The sequence below is a fragment of the Chlamydotis macqueenii genome, chromosome 1, assembly GCF_036417535.1.
Source record: "Chlamydotis macqueenii isolate bChlMac1 chromosome 1, bChlMac1.mat, whole genome shotgun sequence".
Lineage (NCBI taxonomy): Eukaryota > Metazoa > Chordata > Aves > Otidiformes > Otididae > Chlamydotis > Chlamydotis macqueenii.
In genome coordinates, this window is record NC_141556.1 from 84,007,166 (window position 1) to 84,020,624 (window position 13,459).

Below are 13,459 nucleotides of genomic sequence, written 5' to 3' on the forward strand. Positions count from 1 at the left end.
ACAGCCAGCTGTAAAGGAGGGTCTATATCTGTAGACAAGTTTGCAGAAGTTGCACTTTTGAATCTGCTTGCCCCTAACTAACAGTCTTAGCTATGACTGTGTCTCTCCAGTACAGTCAGTCTCTCATGAACCCATAGCAGGAGGATGGCTATAAAAAGGGTCAGAGCAAACTGCTTTCCTCACACAGTAAGGAATTCTAGCTCATGAAGGGGAAAGAGGGTCTTGAGACACCCATATGGACAATGACAACACAAAGAGCGTTACTGAAACAAGTGCAAGTTCTTTGCTGCACTGGTGACTTTGATTTTTGACAACCTGGATCTGTGTACACAAAAGAAGTTATGTGAGGTACTCCTATAGGTGTGTCTGCTTAAGCTTACATTGGTAGGGTCAAAGGCACCTTTGCACACAGAACAATGTAAATAAAAATATACAGGGTGCCATATGACCTACTGAACCAAAGCTGACTGCCTCTGGATCCCTGGGAGAGATCTAGACTAGAGAGAATGTGATCATTTGGAAAACTGACATATTTAACCCAAACTACCAGATGGGAATCCAGGGCCTCCCCTCTGAATTCTCCTGAAGCATGCTAAGCCTATTTGTAAGGGAGGAAAAAAAACTATATTAACCAGTACTCAAAAAAAAACCCTAACATAGATCTACAGACCTCCACTGAGGGGAGGAGGATAAAAACACAAGGTGTCTGGCTCATAAGGTGGTTCTTGGTTTAATTTCTGACTGTTAAGTTCCCAGTCCCTCTCTGATTTCATTTCAACCATTTAGAAAAAAAGCAGGCAATGTCTTCACCACCAGAATGGGGAATGGGAAAGTTCACAGATTTTCCCTTCATTTCTATCTGGCCTGCTGTGAAAGATCAGACTGGACTGTCCTTCCACCTCGTATAAGTGATTTCACAGTGGGATCAAAGGCAGTATGTGATCACAGGTTTGTGGCCAAGAATTATCTTGCAGATAACACCCACTTCTAGAGGCAGAGAGCCAAGCTTCCAGTGTATAATGGATACTGTAGGATTTCCTCTCCTCCTGGAGAACTGTCAAGTATGGACGCAAACCTTCACACTGCCAAAAGCTGTCTGCATCCTGGTATTCCTGAGGAGCTGCTAAACATGTCCCTGCTGTGGATGGCTCTGGCCACAACACAATCAGAGCTATGGCTGGGAGGAGAGACAAGATGCAGTAACAAAAAATAAGGCCAGAGGCATCTGATGACAATCAAAACTTAATTTATTTATAGCGTTACTTCCTTTTCAGTACTGAGGCGTCCTCCTCTAGCATTTCAATAGACCCTCTCAACAAGATCTTCTAGAGGCAGAGACATGGGAGTTGATTCAGCAAGGCTCAGACAAGATGTGCTCTTCAGGCATTTCTCTGTTCAGCCTTGACTGGAGGTGGGAAAAGGACAGAGTGAGGTAAGTATCTTGGTGAAGCAGTGTCCAGAGCCCTGGACATCGTCTTTGTGTTCTGGTGACTATGTGAGTTCAAGCCCTGATAACATCTGGGAAACTGCTTCACCTGAAAATGCCCAGTTGCAGACATATAACAGAATAGGAATGGCTGGATATCCATGCTGCAGAGAGGAGAGGGGAGGCAGAGATATCTTGGAGACACAGGACCTATCCCAGTACACATTGTCTCTCAGCACCTGGATGCTATATAGCCCTGAAAAGGGCAGATGCAAAGGCTGAGTGTGGTGTTGAGTCCCAAGAGAAATTTCAATCTTATTTGTACAATGTGACACACACACAGAGGAAAAGACAAGTGCCTCTGTGCAAATAAAGGCAGTTAATACTGGGACTGGCATTCTCAGTGAACTAAAAGGAAAGCTGCATCTGATCTTACACGGGGCATAGGGTAGTAGCATTGCTATTTCTCTCTGTACTGAGGCATGCTTAGTGACTGAAATAGGCACAGTGAAAACAAAATACTGAGAGTACACCTAGGCTGAGGAAACCCTGGTATACAAAGACTCTCATTCAAGACAACCCGCAACTGCCTGTGTTGAAATATCTCAGTAGTTCCTGTGCACCCTACCTGTGGTGCAGGGAGCACTGTATTCCTGTGTGGCAAACTCATCTGGAAAACAGAAGGGAAGGGAGAGAGTAGGCTGTCAGAGTTCCTCAGCACTCCTGGCAGTGTGATGGGTGCCAGAGAGGTGTGTCCCAGGCCCCATAGCAGGCCACTGCTGCCAACCTCGACTTCCTCCCAGAGATTCCAGCTGGGAGGGAGCCCCATCCCAGTCATGGGCATAGTTCCTCTCCCCGGGGACTGGCCTTGCAGGCACCATGGATGGAACACTGGGAGGATGGCCTCCTCTGCCCTCTCCCCAACGAGAAGACGGCTGTACAGCAGCCCCCAGTGCGAGGGGCAGCCATGCAGGGATCCCTGCACCTGTGCTCACCACCACCCAGAACTGCCCTGTGTTGTTCTCTGTGGCTTGCCTGGGCCAGAGCAGGAGGGCAGGGTGGTGGCCTCCAGCCTTCCGGGTCCCTCTGTGCTCAGAGAGCCCAGGCAGCACGGGGCCAAGGAAAGAGCCCAGGCTAGGGGCAGCTGCTGGTCCCCACAGCTCCTGCGTCCCTCCACACATCCCACTGCCGCCCTCACTCCCACCAGACAGCCCCAGCCCCGCACTCACCTGTCTCATAGTAGTCGTACACCTTCACCTGAGCTGGCTTCAGGCCCTGCACGGGGATGTCCTGCTCCACGGTGAAGGAGAAGCTGAGGGTCTCGCTGCTCAGCTGGGGAAGGGAAGCGGTAGAGGCTCAGGGGTGGCTCTGCACTGTCCTGGGCTCCCTTGTGCCCCCACAGAGCCCCCAGGCTCCCTGACTTCTCCCCTGCCCCCCATTCCCAGGCCATGGCAGGTGTGTGGACTGCAGGCCTGGCTGTTGGGCAAAGGGAAGCCCTGTGGCCTTTCCCCATACTGAGGGAGGCTCTGGCTGGTGGGTAGGTCAGGGCCCAATCTGTGTGTGGGGCAGAGGAAAAGGCTGCTGAGGGCTGTGAGGAAAGCACCAGTAAGTCGGAAATGTCTGCAAAAGTCAGTATGGGATTCAGTCCTATTCTTGTCAGAGCTGTGGTAGTTTTGAGTCCAAGATCTTTTGCGGTCTTATGTGGTCAAATGTCCCAATGCCTGTGTTTCTGAATTATTCTCACCCCAGATGGACACTCACCTTTTCCAGGTACACTAGGACATGGTTGATACTCAACTCTGTGCGCTCAATAACAGGGCGGCCTTGCAGCTGAAGAAAGAAGACCAAGATGTTACTGCATTGAGGGTGGTCTCTCCGTGCCCCTTGCACAGCCCTATGGATAAGATGTACTGTGGATGAAACACTGGGGTACTCAGGCAACAGTCTGCATCATGGAACTGCCTCCTTGGTGTGCCAGTAGGTATCACAGTTCCCAGGTCTTCCCCTTGCCAGCCTGGCTGATTAAGTACAGCCTGGCTCCAGCAGGGACTGAGCACTGGTTCAAGCACAGGGATGGAACAATACAATGAAAATACATTCTTTCTGGCTTGCTAGTTCTGTACTATCTTATGATGACCTTTATTTTCCAGATTATGCAGCTGCTCAGCATCTCAAACAGTGACCAAAGACCTAAACAGTTACACTGTTCTAAGGTGGTGTCAGATCAGCAGAGAGAAAAAGGAAACAGCATAATATTTTAATACCCTATACAAGGACAATGCTTTTAGGGAGCTATCAGGACACAGTGGTAATAAAGGTGCTCATCACCAGTCTAAAGAAAAAAATTACTTAGTCTACTTTCATTAAACCCATCATATTGTCTCCCTTTGTGCTGGCCTTGAGCCAGGTAGGAAAAGAGAACACTGTACATAACAAATGGGCAGATGACAAGGGCAGGATCAAGTTGATTCAATGAAGCCCTGTAGTTGCTACAGACCTTGGAAGGTGTCTTGAAGATAAGAAGCTGGATGTTGCTTGTTTGACAAAGAAGCTCCTACCTTCCTTACAGAGGACTTCAAGGGGATGAATCCCGACAGCATCTTCACATCAACAATCACCATGTTGGAGCTATTGCGCTCCCCAGCATAACTAAGGAATCACGCAACAAAGATTCAGCACACAAGTCAAAGCTAGGGGCACTTCCACCTTTTCCACAACACTTGGCACCCAACCTCATCCTGACAGCCCAGCACTTTCTTCTCCAGCTATGCCAGGGTCTCCTAATCCCCTGTGGAGCCTCTCAGTAGCCCAGCCCTGGGCTGCTCAGACAGCTCCACCACTGCAGGATATGTCCTTCCTCCACAGCCTCTCCTCCCTGCCCAGCTGCTTCCTGCCCACTTTTCCCGAGGATGCACTGCCCCTCCAGGCCTTCCAGACTGACTCACCCTGGACCACCAGCCTTCCTACAGCTCCCATGGCTTCTCAGGAAGGCTCAGACCCAAATGCAGACTCACCTGACATTTATGCCTATGTCAAAGATCTTGTGAGCCTTGGAGTCCTCACATGTCTCTGGAATCGTGTACACACGGAGCACGAAGGGTGCATCCTCCTGCGTCGGCGGCACATTGTACTTCAGGCTTGTCTAGGGGAGAGCCAGCATCTCTGTGTGAGTGTGTGTGCATGCATGTTTAACATGTGAGAGACAGCATTCTCTCCCTGTCCTGCTTCCCCACTTCTCCCACTCTCACAGCTCCTCCACATTGCAGATTCTTCCCCTCTTCCCTGCCACTCTTTCTCCTCCACACACCTCTACTCTTCTCCTCTTCTTTCTCCCAGAGCCTTCCCTCCCACTTCTCCCCTCTTCCCTGACCCTTCTGCCCTCTCCCTGGCTCCTGCCTGGCAAGGGGCTCCCCTCCCAGCATGCCAGCTGTCCCCATCACCCTCACCTGCAGGTAGACACATCCTTCACCAGACACTTCTGTGCTGTACTCCCCTGGCACTTGGGGCAGGGGCATGCGCTGGAGCAGCAGCCGGTTTGTGGGATCCACTTGGAAGTCTTGCTGGAAGTCCCCTCCAGATCGCAGGGTCACTGTGGAAGCTGCTCCGCTCTCGGCATAGGTGACAGCTCCATACAGGGACAGGGCTTGGAGAGCCACCACTGTGTCCTGAAAGAGATGGGTACCGGCACCCAGGAGGATACAGTCAGCCTGTCCACAGCCTGTCCTCCCACAGCCTGCCCTTTGCTGTCGGCAGGTACCCTCCCCTCCGCTCTTCACTTTCTCCAGTTTTAAGTAGAAAGGACAGAGGGAACAAGCAGCTTTTGCAGGTTTCCATCTCCTTCCTATGTCCTCTGCGCAGCAGTTGCATGTTCCCTGAGCCCCCTGGCATGGAGCTCTGTGCAGCCTTCACTCGCTCGCAACTTCATATGCACAAACAAATTGCAGTGGGAGCCCCCTCCGATGGCACAGACACACATCCCTTGTGTCCCTACTATTCTGCCCCACAGTGTCAAGAAAACCAGGTAATTAACCAAACTATCAGTCATTCCCAGAGGCACTTCCTGACATACTAGCCTCTAGCTTCTTGGGAACTTGGCAACCATGGCAGATAATGCAGGGACATACTGCAGGGCTACAGTCTCCGCCTTTGTGAACCTTACTGTGCTCCCACCTGGGTCTCTGGCACTTCCCATCTTCTCACATCAATGTGTGAGGTGGCGGCAGGGAAGTAGCTCACCTGGGTGGAGGAGAAGCCTCCACTGGGATTCTGCTGACCGCTGATCCACTTTGCAATGAGAGATGCAAGTGACAGCTCCTCCTGGGAAGGTGCTGGCTGCATGGTGAGGTGAGCAAGGAGCACGTAGGCCGTCATCTCCACTTCAGCAGAGGGAGCTCGGTAGCGATAGTATGGGAGATCAACCTCTGGCTCTTTCCCAGGCCGCTGCCAATGAACAGACCCATCTTCACAGAAGGCAGGGAGCGTGGAGACAAGACAATGAGCAATTAGTAGTAATTATTGCAAGGGAGCTCTTGACCTGCTACCAGCCCAGTTGGGAGGGTAGAGCCTCCAGGATGTGTCTGTTATGCAGGATGAAGTGGGAAGGGTTGGACAACTCTTCATTTGCTGCAACTAGCCTGAGGCTGCTGAGGCACAGTCCTCAGGCCTGGATACCACTTTGTCCTAAACCCCAGATTCACGGAGGCATTTATGGGCTTGGGGACCTCAAAAAACCAGGGACCTAAGAAGGACGACACTCCTTCCCTTTTTGAATAGAGATGCCAGGGTCGGGCAGTGACAAGCTCTGTGAGGCAAAATGATCCCAAAAATGTGACCAGAGCTTGATAGTCACCTGAAGCCAGAAAAGGCAAAAGGTGCTGGGGATACTTCCTTCACAACTCTGCTACCCAATGCTTGGGCAAACCCACTGTCCGGCCTGACTTTACCAGAATGCTTCTGAGTCATTACTTGATATCCTGGAAGACTCAGAGCTTATGCTATGGCCTCCAAAATGACCTTTATGTTCATTTTCTCTCTCAACACATGCAGCTCTTTTCCAATTTATCATTCCTTGTGCTGTGCAAAGTAAGCTTAGAGTTGAGCATGCACACTGGAAGGAAGGAGGGGCCGTAAACATTCTAAAGTCTTTGCTAAGCAGTGCCTGGTATGGCACGAGGAGCGGACTGCGGAGAGATGTTAGCAGAGCTACCCTTTAGTTCAGCACTGATGGGGATGGTGCCTGGTGCTTCCTGGTGAACTCCCTCGGAGGAGAGAAGTAGGACTGGGCACTGAGAGGGAGTTCTCAAAAACATAACCCCTTTGCGCAGGTTTTTCCTCTCCCTCCACCTTTCCCCACCCACAGAAGCCGTTTCCTGCAGCTATTGCCCCACCAATAAATGCCATTTTATCAAGGGAAGATGTAAGGCCAGTGGGTTGGACTTGGAACACTAACCCTTTTTCACGGCTTCCTTTTCAAGTGAGCCAAGCAATGCCTTCCGCTTCTCCTCCTTCCCTGCCAGGGCGAAGGCATACGCCATCAGTGCTTTGGTGTACACGTGGTTTTCTTTCTCATCTGCTGCTGTTTCCAGGCAGAACAAAGCGTTACGCACCACTGAATGCTGCGGGGAGATAACCACTGATTAGAAGGCTGGGGAGAAATGAGGTTTTTGCCTTACTAATGACAAAACATTCCACTGAACTTTGTGGAGGGTTCTGCCGGAATGAGGTTCTGGAACAAGTAGGGTACAATGTGTTCCAGAAATGCCAAAGTTGTAAGAATTATTTGCTGCCATCATAGGGCTCAACAACTAAGTCATTTTTCCAATCTGGATCAAATTCTGGGCAGTACTATGTAGGCTGTCGCAACATAACTGACTCAAGTTAGAGTACAGCCACATACAGTTATAGGCAGAGGAATCTCCAGCAACGCGATAGTGATGTAGGCTGTCAGTGAGACCTCATTGTCCACTCCACCCTGCAAGGAAACACAAAGGTAGATGTTGATCCCATCTAGCATCTTATGTTTAGACTTTTCTCCCGCTCCAGTGGTAATATTTTATTTTGCATTGTAGACCCTTAGCTTCCACCTCCCCCTTGCAGCTGATGTGGAGGTATCAATACCACTTATAAAATGCAGGTTAGCCTTCATCCTCCTTCCTGTTGTGGTGATCATACAGAATGGCCTCTGGCTGTCTAGTTCTTGCCACTGAGATGGGAATTTCCAATCTGCCTGTATGCTCAAGAAGCTCAAATGGACCTATCTGACTTATGGTCAAGTTCTAGCTTCACAAAAAAAACAACCAAGCAAACATGTTACCTTCATAGCATTGTTCAGGAGTGTCCCAGAACTGCGGAAACAGCCATTCTCCTTCTGTTTGTAGGACAGCCAGACCAAAGCATCCTGGATGTGCTTCTCATCTATGAAGATGTGAGGCCGGGCCTGGGCAAAGGACTTGAGGACAAAAGCTGTGAGCCTGAAAGGGAGAAAGAGCAGTTAAAGGGCCTGTCTGGAGAAAGGCAAGAAGGCCTGGGGAACTGTGGGCCAATCAGTCAGACCACACGTATATTATAACTTCACCTGAAAAAAAACTGCTTCCCACCTTGATTTCTTGTCCCTCTCTTGGTTCATAAAACCCTGTGATGCCTTTGTGCCGAGGCTACAGTTTGAAGGACAGCGATTGTTGATCTGCATCTAAACAAATCTCTTTGGAAAGAGTAGGGTATTGCATGCCAATTAGCCCAACATCTGCATAACAGTAATAATCAAAATGACAGAGAATAATAATTAAATCCCTGCCAGCTCATGGTCTGCTGGCAGAACTCTTGCACTAGAAATCCATGCCTCATGGGTTTCCCAGAACTCCCCAGAGGAAAGTAAAGAAAAACACATTAAAAGAGTTTTTGCTAGAGTTATTACAAGCAGTTATGGAGAAGAAACAGGCATATGGTGAGTAGCCAACTTGCTGTCAGGAACCAAGTACTGCTTCAGAGACTAAAAGCAAACCAAAGGTGATGAAATCATCCATTCTCACCCTTACCTAAAGTTGAAAATGCATGGCAATGATATGTTGGAGCAATGCAAAACCTTGCAGTAAGGCCCACTGGCAACACACACACTCCTCCAGGCTGTCTTTGCTTAGTAACACACAAACACTCTTGGGAAAAAAACCATGCAGCACAGCTCTACAATTATCATCCTTTCCACTTATATGGAAACACCTTCCCCAGCAGCCTTCTCAGCAGACGCTAGTCTAGAAGAGCTGCCACTACAACTCTTCAGCCTTCCTCAGTCAGGATGTGAAGTCTGCTCCTTTCTTCCCCAATTTATCTCTATTTCTTTCTCATCTGTCACGGTCCACAGAGCTGCTGGTGGGAGCATGCGCTTCAGCTGATGCAGCCTATTTCATTAAGTAGGAGGCAGCACAGGAATCACACTAGCTCTAGAAACCCTCCTGGTCTACAGCAGCATCTCCTATTTACTGTCATGCAGCATTTATTATAAATGTGTAGCTGAGAAAGAGGAGCATATAGTGGAGGCACAGATGACATTGAAATCTCACCAGGTGTTCCCTGGTTGGCCATAACGTGGTCCAAAGGTACTGTAAGAGCCATCTGGGTGCTTGTAGTTCAGCTGCCTCTGATAACCTGCAATGGAGAGTTAAGATTCAGATACCAGAGAAACTCTGCTGAGGGACGAAGAAACAGAAAAACAGCTGTATCAGCAAAAGCAAAGGGGAGAGGAGTAGGTCAGTCCTATCCTAGCCAATAAGAAGGACTGGTACATCCCCACCTCCATGAACTGCTTGTACTGCATGAGGAGAAGCAACATCTGCCTTTCTTCAGAAGGAAGGCAGGGCACATTAGTGACAATGGACAAGTCACTGTAGCAGGTCACCCTATAGCACTGAAACCCAATTAGGGAGCTGAGAAAAGTGGGTACAATGATCAGATACCCTAATGCTTAAGCAACAGAAAGTAATAAAGGAAAAAGCAGTGAAGGGCCTTCTCAGGCATACAGCAGAGACCATCTGTGCATGACAGAAGCTTTCTTTCCACATCTGGCCAACATCTGACAGAACCACTCCAAGTAGGATCTGGAAAAAAGCCAAAGCAGAAGTAAAAGCTGTATCCCAGCTCACCGCTCACTAAGTATCCAATGGCCTTGGATTTGACCTCCTCACTCAGCTGCCCTGTCTTGTTCAGATAGACCAGGACGTAGATGTTGGGTGCAAAAAGGACCATGTTCTGCTCCCCACAGCCAAATGGCATCTGGAGGAGCTGGTGCAGGTTCTGCATGGCAGTGCCCATGATGTCACCTAGGGAACAGGAGGTACCAGAGGGATATTAACAAAACTCAGGGCTGGCTGTCAAAATCAGAGGGAGCTACTGAATGAGAGAAGCAGCAAATGACAGGAAAAAAAAAAAACAAAAACCAAAAAAACAAACGAGATTGATAAAGATCCTGGAATGAAACATAGAACAACAGAGAAAAGGAAAGGAGGGAAATAAGAGAAAGGTTAGGGCACTGGCAGAGAACTCTGAACAAAAGGACATGCAGAAATGGGAAAAGGAAGAGCACAACTGGAAGGGAAAGTGCTTGAGAAAGAAAGGATGAAAGAGCAGAGTGAGGTGTGCTGGGAACCAGGAGAAAAAGCTGTGAGGCAGGAGGCCAATACAGAGAGGAAAAACAGCAAATGGTTCTTCTCCCAGGCTACTCACTCACCCAGAACTGAGAAATATGCTCTGCCTGAGTCTTGTACCACATTTGAGGGTAGCAACAGGGAAAACTTCTCTTTCACAGGCACTCCTGACAGAGAAACAAGACCCGAGCAGTTTCAGTGCAGGCACCAAAAAATGGCTTATGGCAGGGGAGGTGACCTCAGTGAAACAACAGGAACACTTCCTATTAGAAATGCCCTGACGTCAGTCACTTTGTTTTTCCCTGATATAAGGCAATCTCTGCATAAAACCACCCTCAGCCACTGTTAGGCACTGTAGATCGCACCTCTACAGATTTTTCAGGAAAAATTTTTCAGGCACACTAAAAAAACAGAAGCCCATACTCTGGTGCTTAGGAAGGATGGTCCATTCTCTAGGGCTTTCTTCTGTCTTAGGTATAAGGCTCCAAACTGATGGGACATGTTTTGATTGCATAAAAACATCAGCCTATCTGGAATATGGTGGAGGCAGCACTATCTTCCTCCTTCAGGCACATCCCACCCATCAAACCACAGAAGAACAAATGAGGAGAGAAGGCTTTACCTTTTACACAGAGAACAGAGTTCTGGGCTGTTTCCTTCTCAATTCCTTCAGGCTTGGGAAAACAAGAAGGCGAGACGTTAGTGAGACAGGAAGTACAGACAGACAGAGGAATCCTTAAGGATGTAGGGATATGTGAAAAGAAAAGTGAGTGAACTGGAGAAGGAGAGACAATCACAAACACTCCCTGAAATACAGAGCTCTGAAATAATAATTTAAGCACATATAAGAAACATGATCCTAAGTGATTGGTGTTGTATGTGGAGGAAGGACAGGAAAAGGAAAGGAAGGCACTGCAGGACAATCACATGGATGACCTGCAACTATCATACGCAGCAAGAGACACTTTACATGCTTGTAACAAGAGGACTGCAGCATTACGGTAAGTGCTTTTGTTAGCAAAAACTCACAGTTTCTCTAGAGGGCTGTCCTGAAGAGATATCTGCAGTGCTATTTATCATAATGTTGCAGATACTTTAGGGGAAAAAAAATGTATCTGTAGATAATAGAAGGGGCAGATGTTGTGCACTGTAATATCTGGTGACACTACGGATGCCATACAGCACAGTAGGCAAGCATTAGGTTTCTTATGATACAAAGAAAAGCTAAGAAGAATAGCTAAGAATCTACCTGCCAGATTACGACACTAGTACAATAAACTAGCATTTTCCTATAAAGAATGTGCAATACTGCCACATAATATTTCCTTCTATACCACATAGCATCAGTGACTCTTCTTGACACAGGAAACAGATAAGTGGTAAAATTTTAGCACATTTTCATGGACTTTTATAATATCCATAGTTTCAAGGGGACTTCTCTGTGGGCATCGAATTCCCATAGGTGCCTTGAATCCCCCACCTTCATCCTGGTGCTAGACTATGGTAGCAAACCAGAGCTGCATTACACTCAGCTTAAGAGGCCATTTGCTTGGCCACTCAACTAGCATAAGGCAGCATGGGCTGACCAGCAAAGCTACTGAGGGTCTCCCAAATGCAGGAGAGAAGCTGTAAAGACGGTGTATTGAAACAGGAGGTGACAGGTAAGAGACAAAGGGAAAGATGGATTGGAGCAGGAGTCCTGCTGTTAGGGGATAGAGGAAGCTTAGAGTACTGCAAAACACTGTGTTATTAACCTGTAGTTTTTATGCAGCCCTGCCAAAGTATAAAGACTATGTAAAACTATCATAACACCACGCTGTGTAGTGATCTCATCATAGAATCATAGACCAGCCCAGGTTGGAAGTTACCTCAAAAGATCATGATGGGAAAGAGTCTAAATGAGATTATCTAGCATCCTGTCCAATTGCATCACAGTGTACGATCTAGCCTGTGAGAAAACTCAGTCCTCCCCTTCCCACAGCCCACATACCTCCACCAGCAGCTGTCTGATGACTGTGTCCTTCCGTCCTTTCTCAGGGGCCTCCACGATGGCATTCCCACAGGGCTGCTGGTTCTGCAGGGCCTCAGTGGTCACCGAGAACTCCATGTGCCCTGGAGGAAACAGGGGTCAGTGCCAAGCAATGAGAGTCACTGCCAGTTTCAGGAGTTTCAACTTGTACACTGACAGATAGGGATTTTCTGTCACACCTGGGCCCTACTGCTTTCCCACAAGAACATAGCTATCTGTATCAGAAGCCATCCTGGAGCAGATGAGCTCCACTGACATTAAAAGGTTACTCTATTTTGGTGATTCTTCTCCAGAACCCAGGTCACCACACTGGTGGGACTCACCATCTCCACTGCTGTTCAGCACACTGCTACCCTGCATGCACACCACAGCTGCTACCACAGCACATAACAACAACAGCAAAAACAAAGTATGAAGATCCCATGGGACAATCATCTAATGTCTGGAAGGAACAGAGTTGACAGAGCATCCCTGCTGGCCAGCAATGTCTCTGGCTTCAGATGTTGTCCAAGGGATGTAAGGTTTGATGCTATTGCCTGTGGTGCCAGACAGAGCCTTGAACACTAAAAGTCTGCCAGCCTTTGCCTCCCGATTAGCTCCAGATGACATAGACACTCAGCTGCAGTGTTTCCTGGGAAACTGTATTGCTCTAACATCTGATCCTGAATGGGGAGAACAGCACAGAGAAAATCTCCCTGTAGCTTTCAGCATGCTAAGATCTTTACCTAGAGATTTGGGAGTCACCAGCCAAGCCACGGTTTTCCTCCCATTCTCACAGAGACAATGAAATTCTTCCTCATTTTCCACCAGAGTAGCCAGGAAATGAGTAGACTGAGCCAGAGTCACACTGACCTGCCAGTTGTAGAGAGAGATGCAGTCAGAGAAGGGTAATCATGAGAGAGAGGGAGCTAGGAACTCATAGCAATAGCTATTTTTTCAGTAGCAAAGGAGCAGGGAGCTGGAGTTGTGGGTTCTGCATTTGGAGTATATATGAGGAATGAATATATTGGCGGATGAAGTTGCCAAGCCGCTGGCCATTGTATTTGAGAAGTCATGGTGGTCTGGTGAGGTCCCCAATGACTGGAAGAGGGGTAACACAACCCCTATTTTTAAAAAGGGAAACAAGGAGGACCCGGGCAACTACAGGCCAGTCAGCCTCACCTCCGTGCCTGGCAAGGTCATGGAGCAGATTCTCCTGGAAACCATGCTGGGGCACATGGAGAGCAAGGAGATGGTTGGTGACAGCCAATATGGCTTCACAAAGGGCAGATCGTGCCTGACCAATTTGGTGGCCTTCTATGACAGGGTGACAGCATCAGTGGACAAGGGACGAGCAACGGACATCATCTACCTAGACTTGTGCAAGGC

General features: G+C 48.5%; 1 protein-coding gene across 1 annotated transcript in view; it reads right to left on the reverse strand.

Annotated features, from left to right (window-relative positions):
- Positions 1-1,229: 1,229 nt before the first annotated feature.
- A2M (alpha-2-macroglobulin) overlaps positions 1,230-13,459 on the reverse strand; it is a 32,428-nt gene continuing 20,198 nt past the window's right edge. The window contains exons 20-36 of the mRNA XM_086758757.1: positions 12,817-12,943; positions 12,053-12,174; positions 10,685-10,736; positions 10,146-10,229; positions 9,562-9,738; positions 8,983-9,067; positions 7,740-7,896; positions 7,323-7,397; positions 6,876-7,041; positions 5,663-5,886; positions 4,873-5,091; positions 4,441-4,568; positions 3,985-4,075; positions 3,188-3,256; positions 2,656-2,758; positions 2,055-2,096; positions 1,230-1,405 (exon numbers count right to left, since the gene is read on the reverse strand). Coding sequence (XP_086614883.1) covers positions 1,380-1,405; positions 2,055-2,096; positions 2,656-2,758; positions 3,188-3,256; positions 3,985-4,075; positions 4,441-4,568; positions 4,873-5,091; positions 5,663-5,886; positions 6,876-7,041; positions 7,323-7,397; positions 7,740-7,896; positions 8,983-9,067; positions 9,562-9,738; positions 10,146-10,229; positions 10,685-10,736; positions 12,053-12,174; positions 12,817-12,943 — 1,947 coding nt within the window. The 3' untranslated portion in view covers positions 1,230-1,379. The remainder of the gene's footprint in view (positions 1,406-2,054; positions 2,097-2,655; positions 2,759-3,187; positions 3,257-3,984; positions 4,076-4,440; positions 4,569-4,872; positions 5,092-5,662; positions 5,887-6,875; positions 7,042-7,322; positions 7,398-7,739; positions 7,897-8,982; positions 9,068-9,561; positions 9,739-10,145; positions 10,230-10,684; positions 10,737-12,052; positions 12,175-12,816; positions 12,944-13,459) is intronic.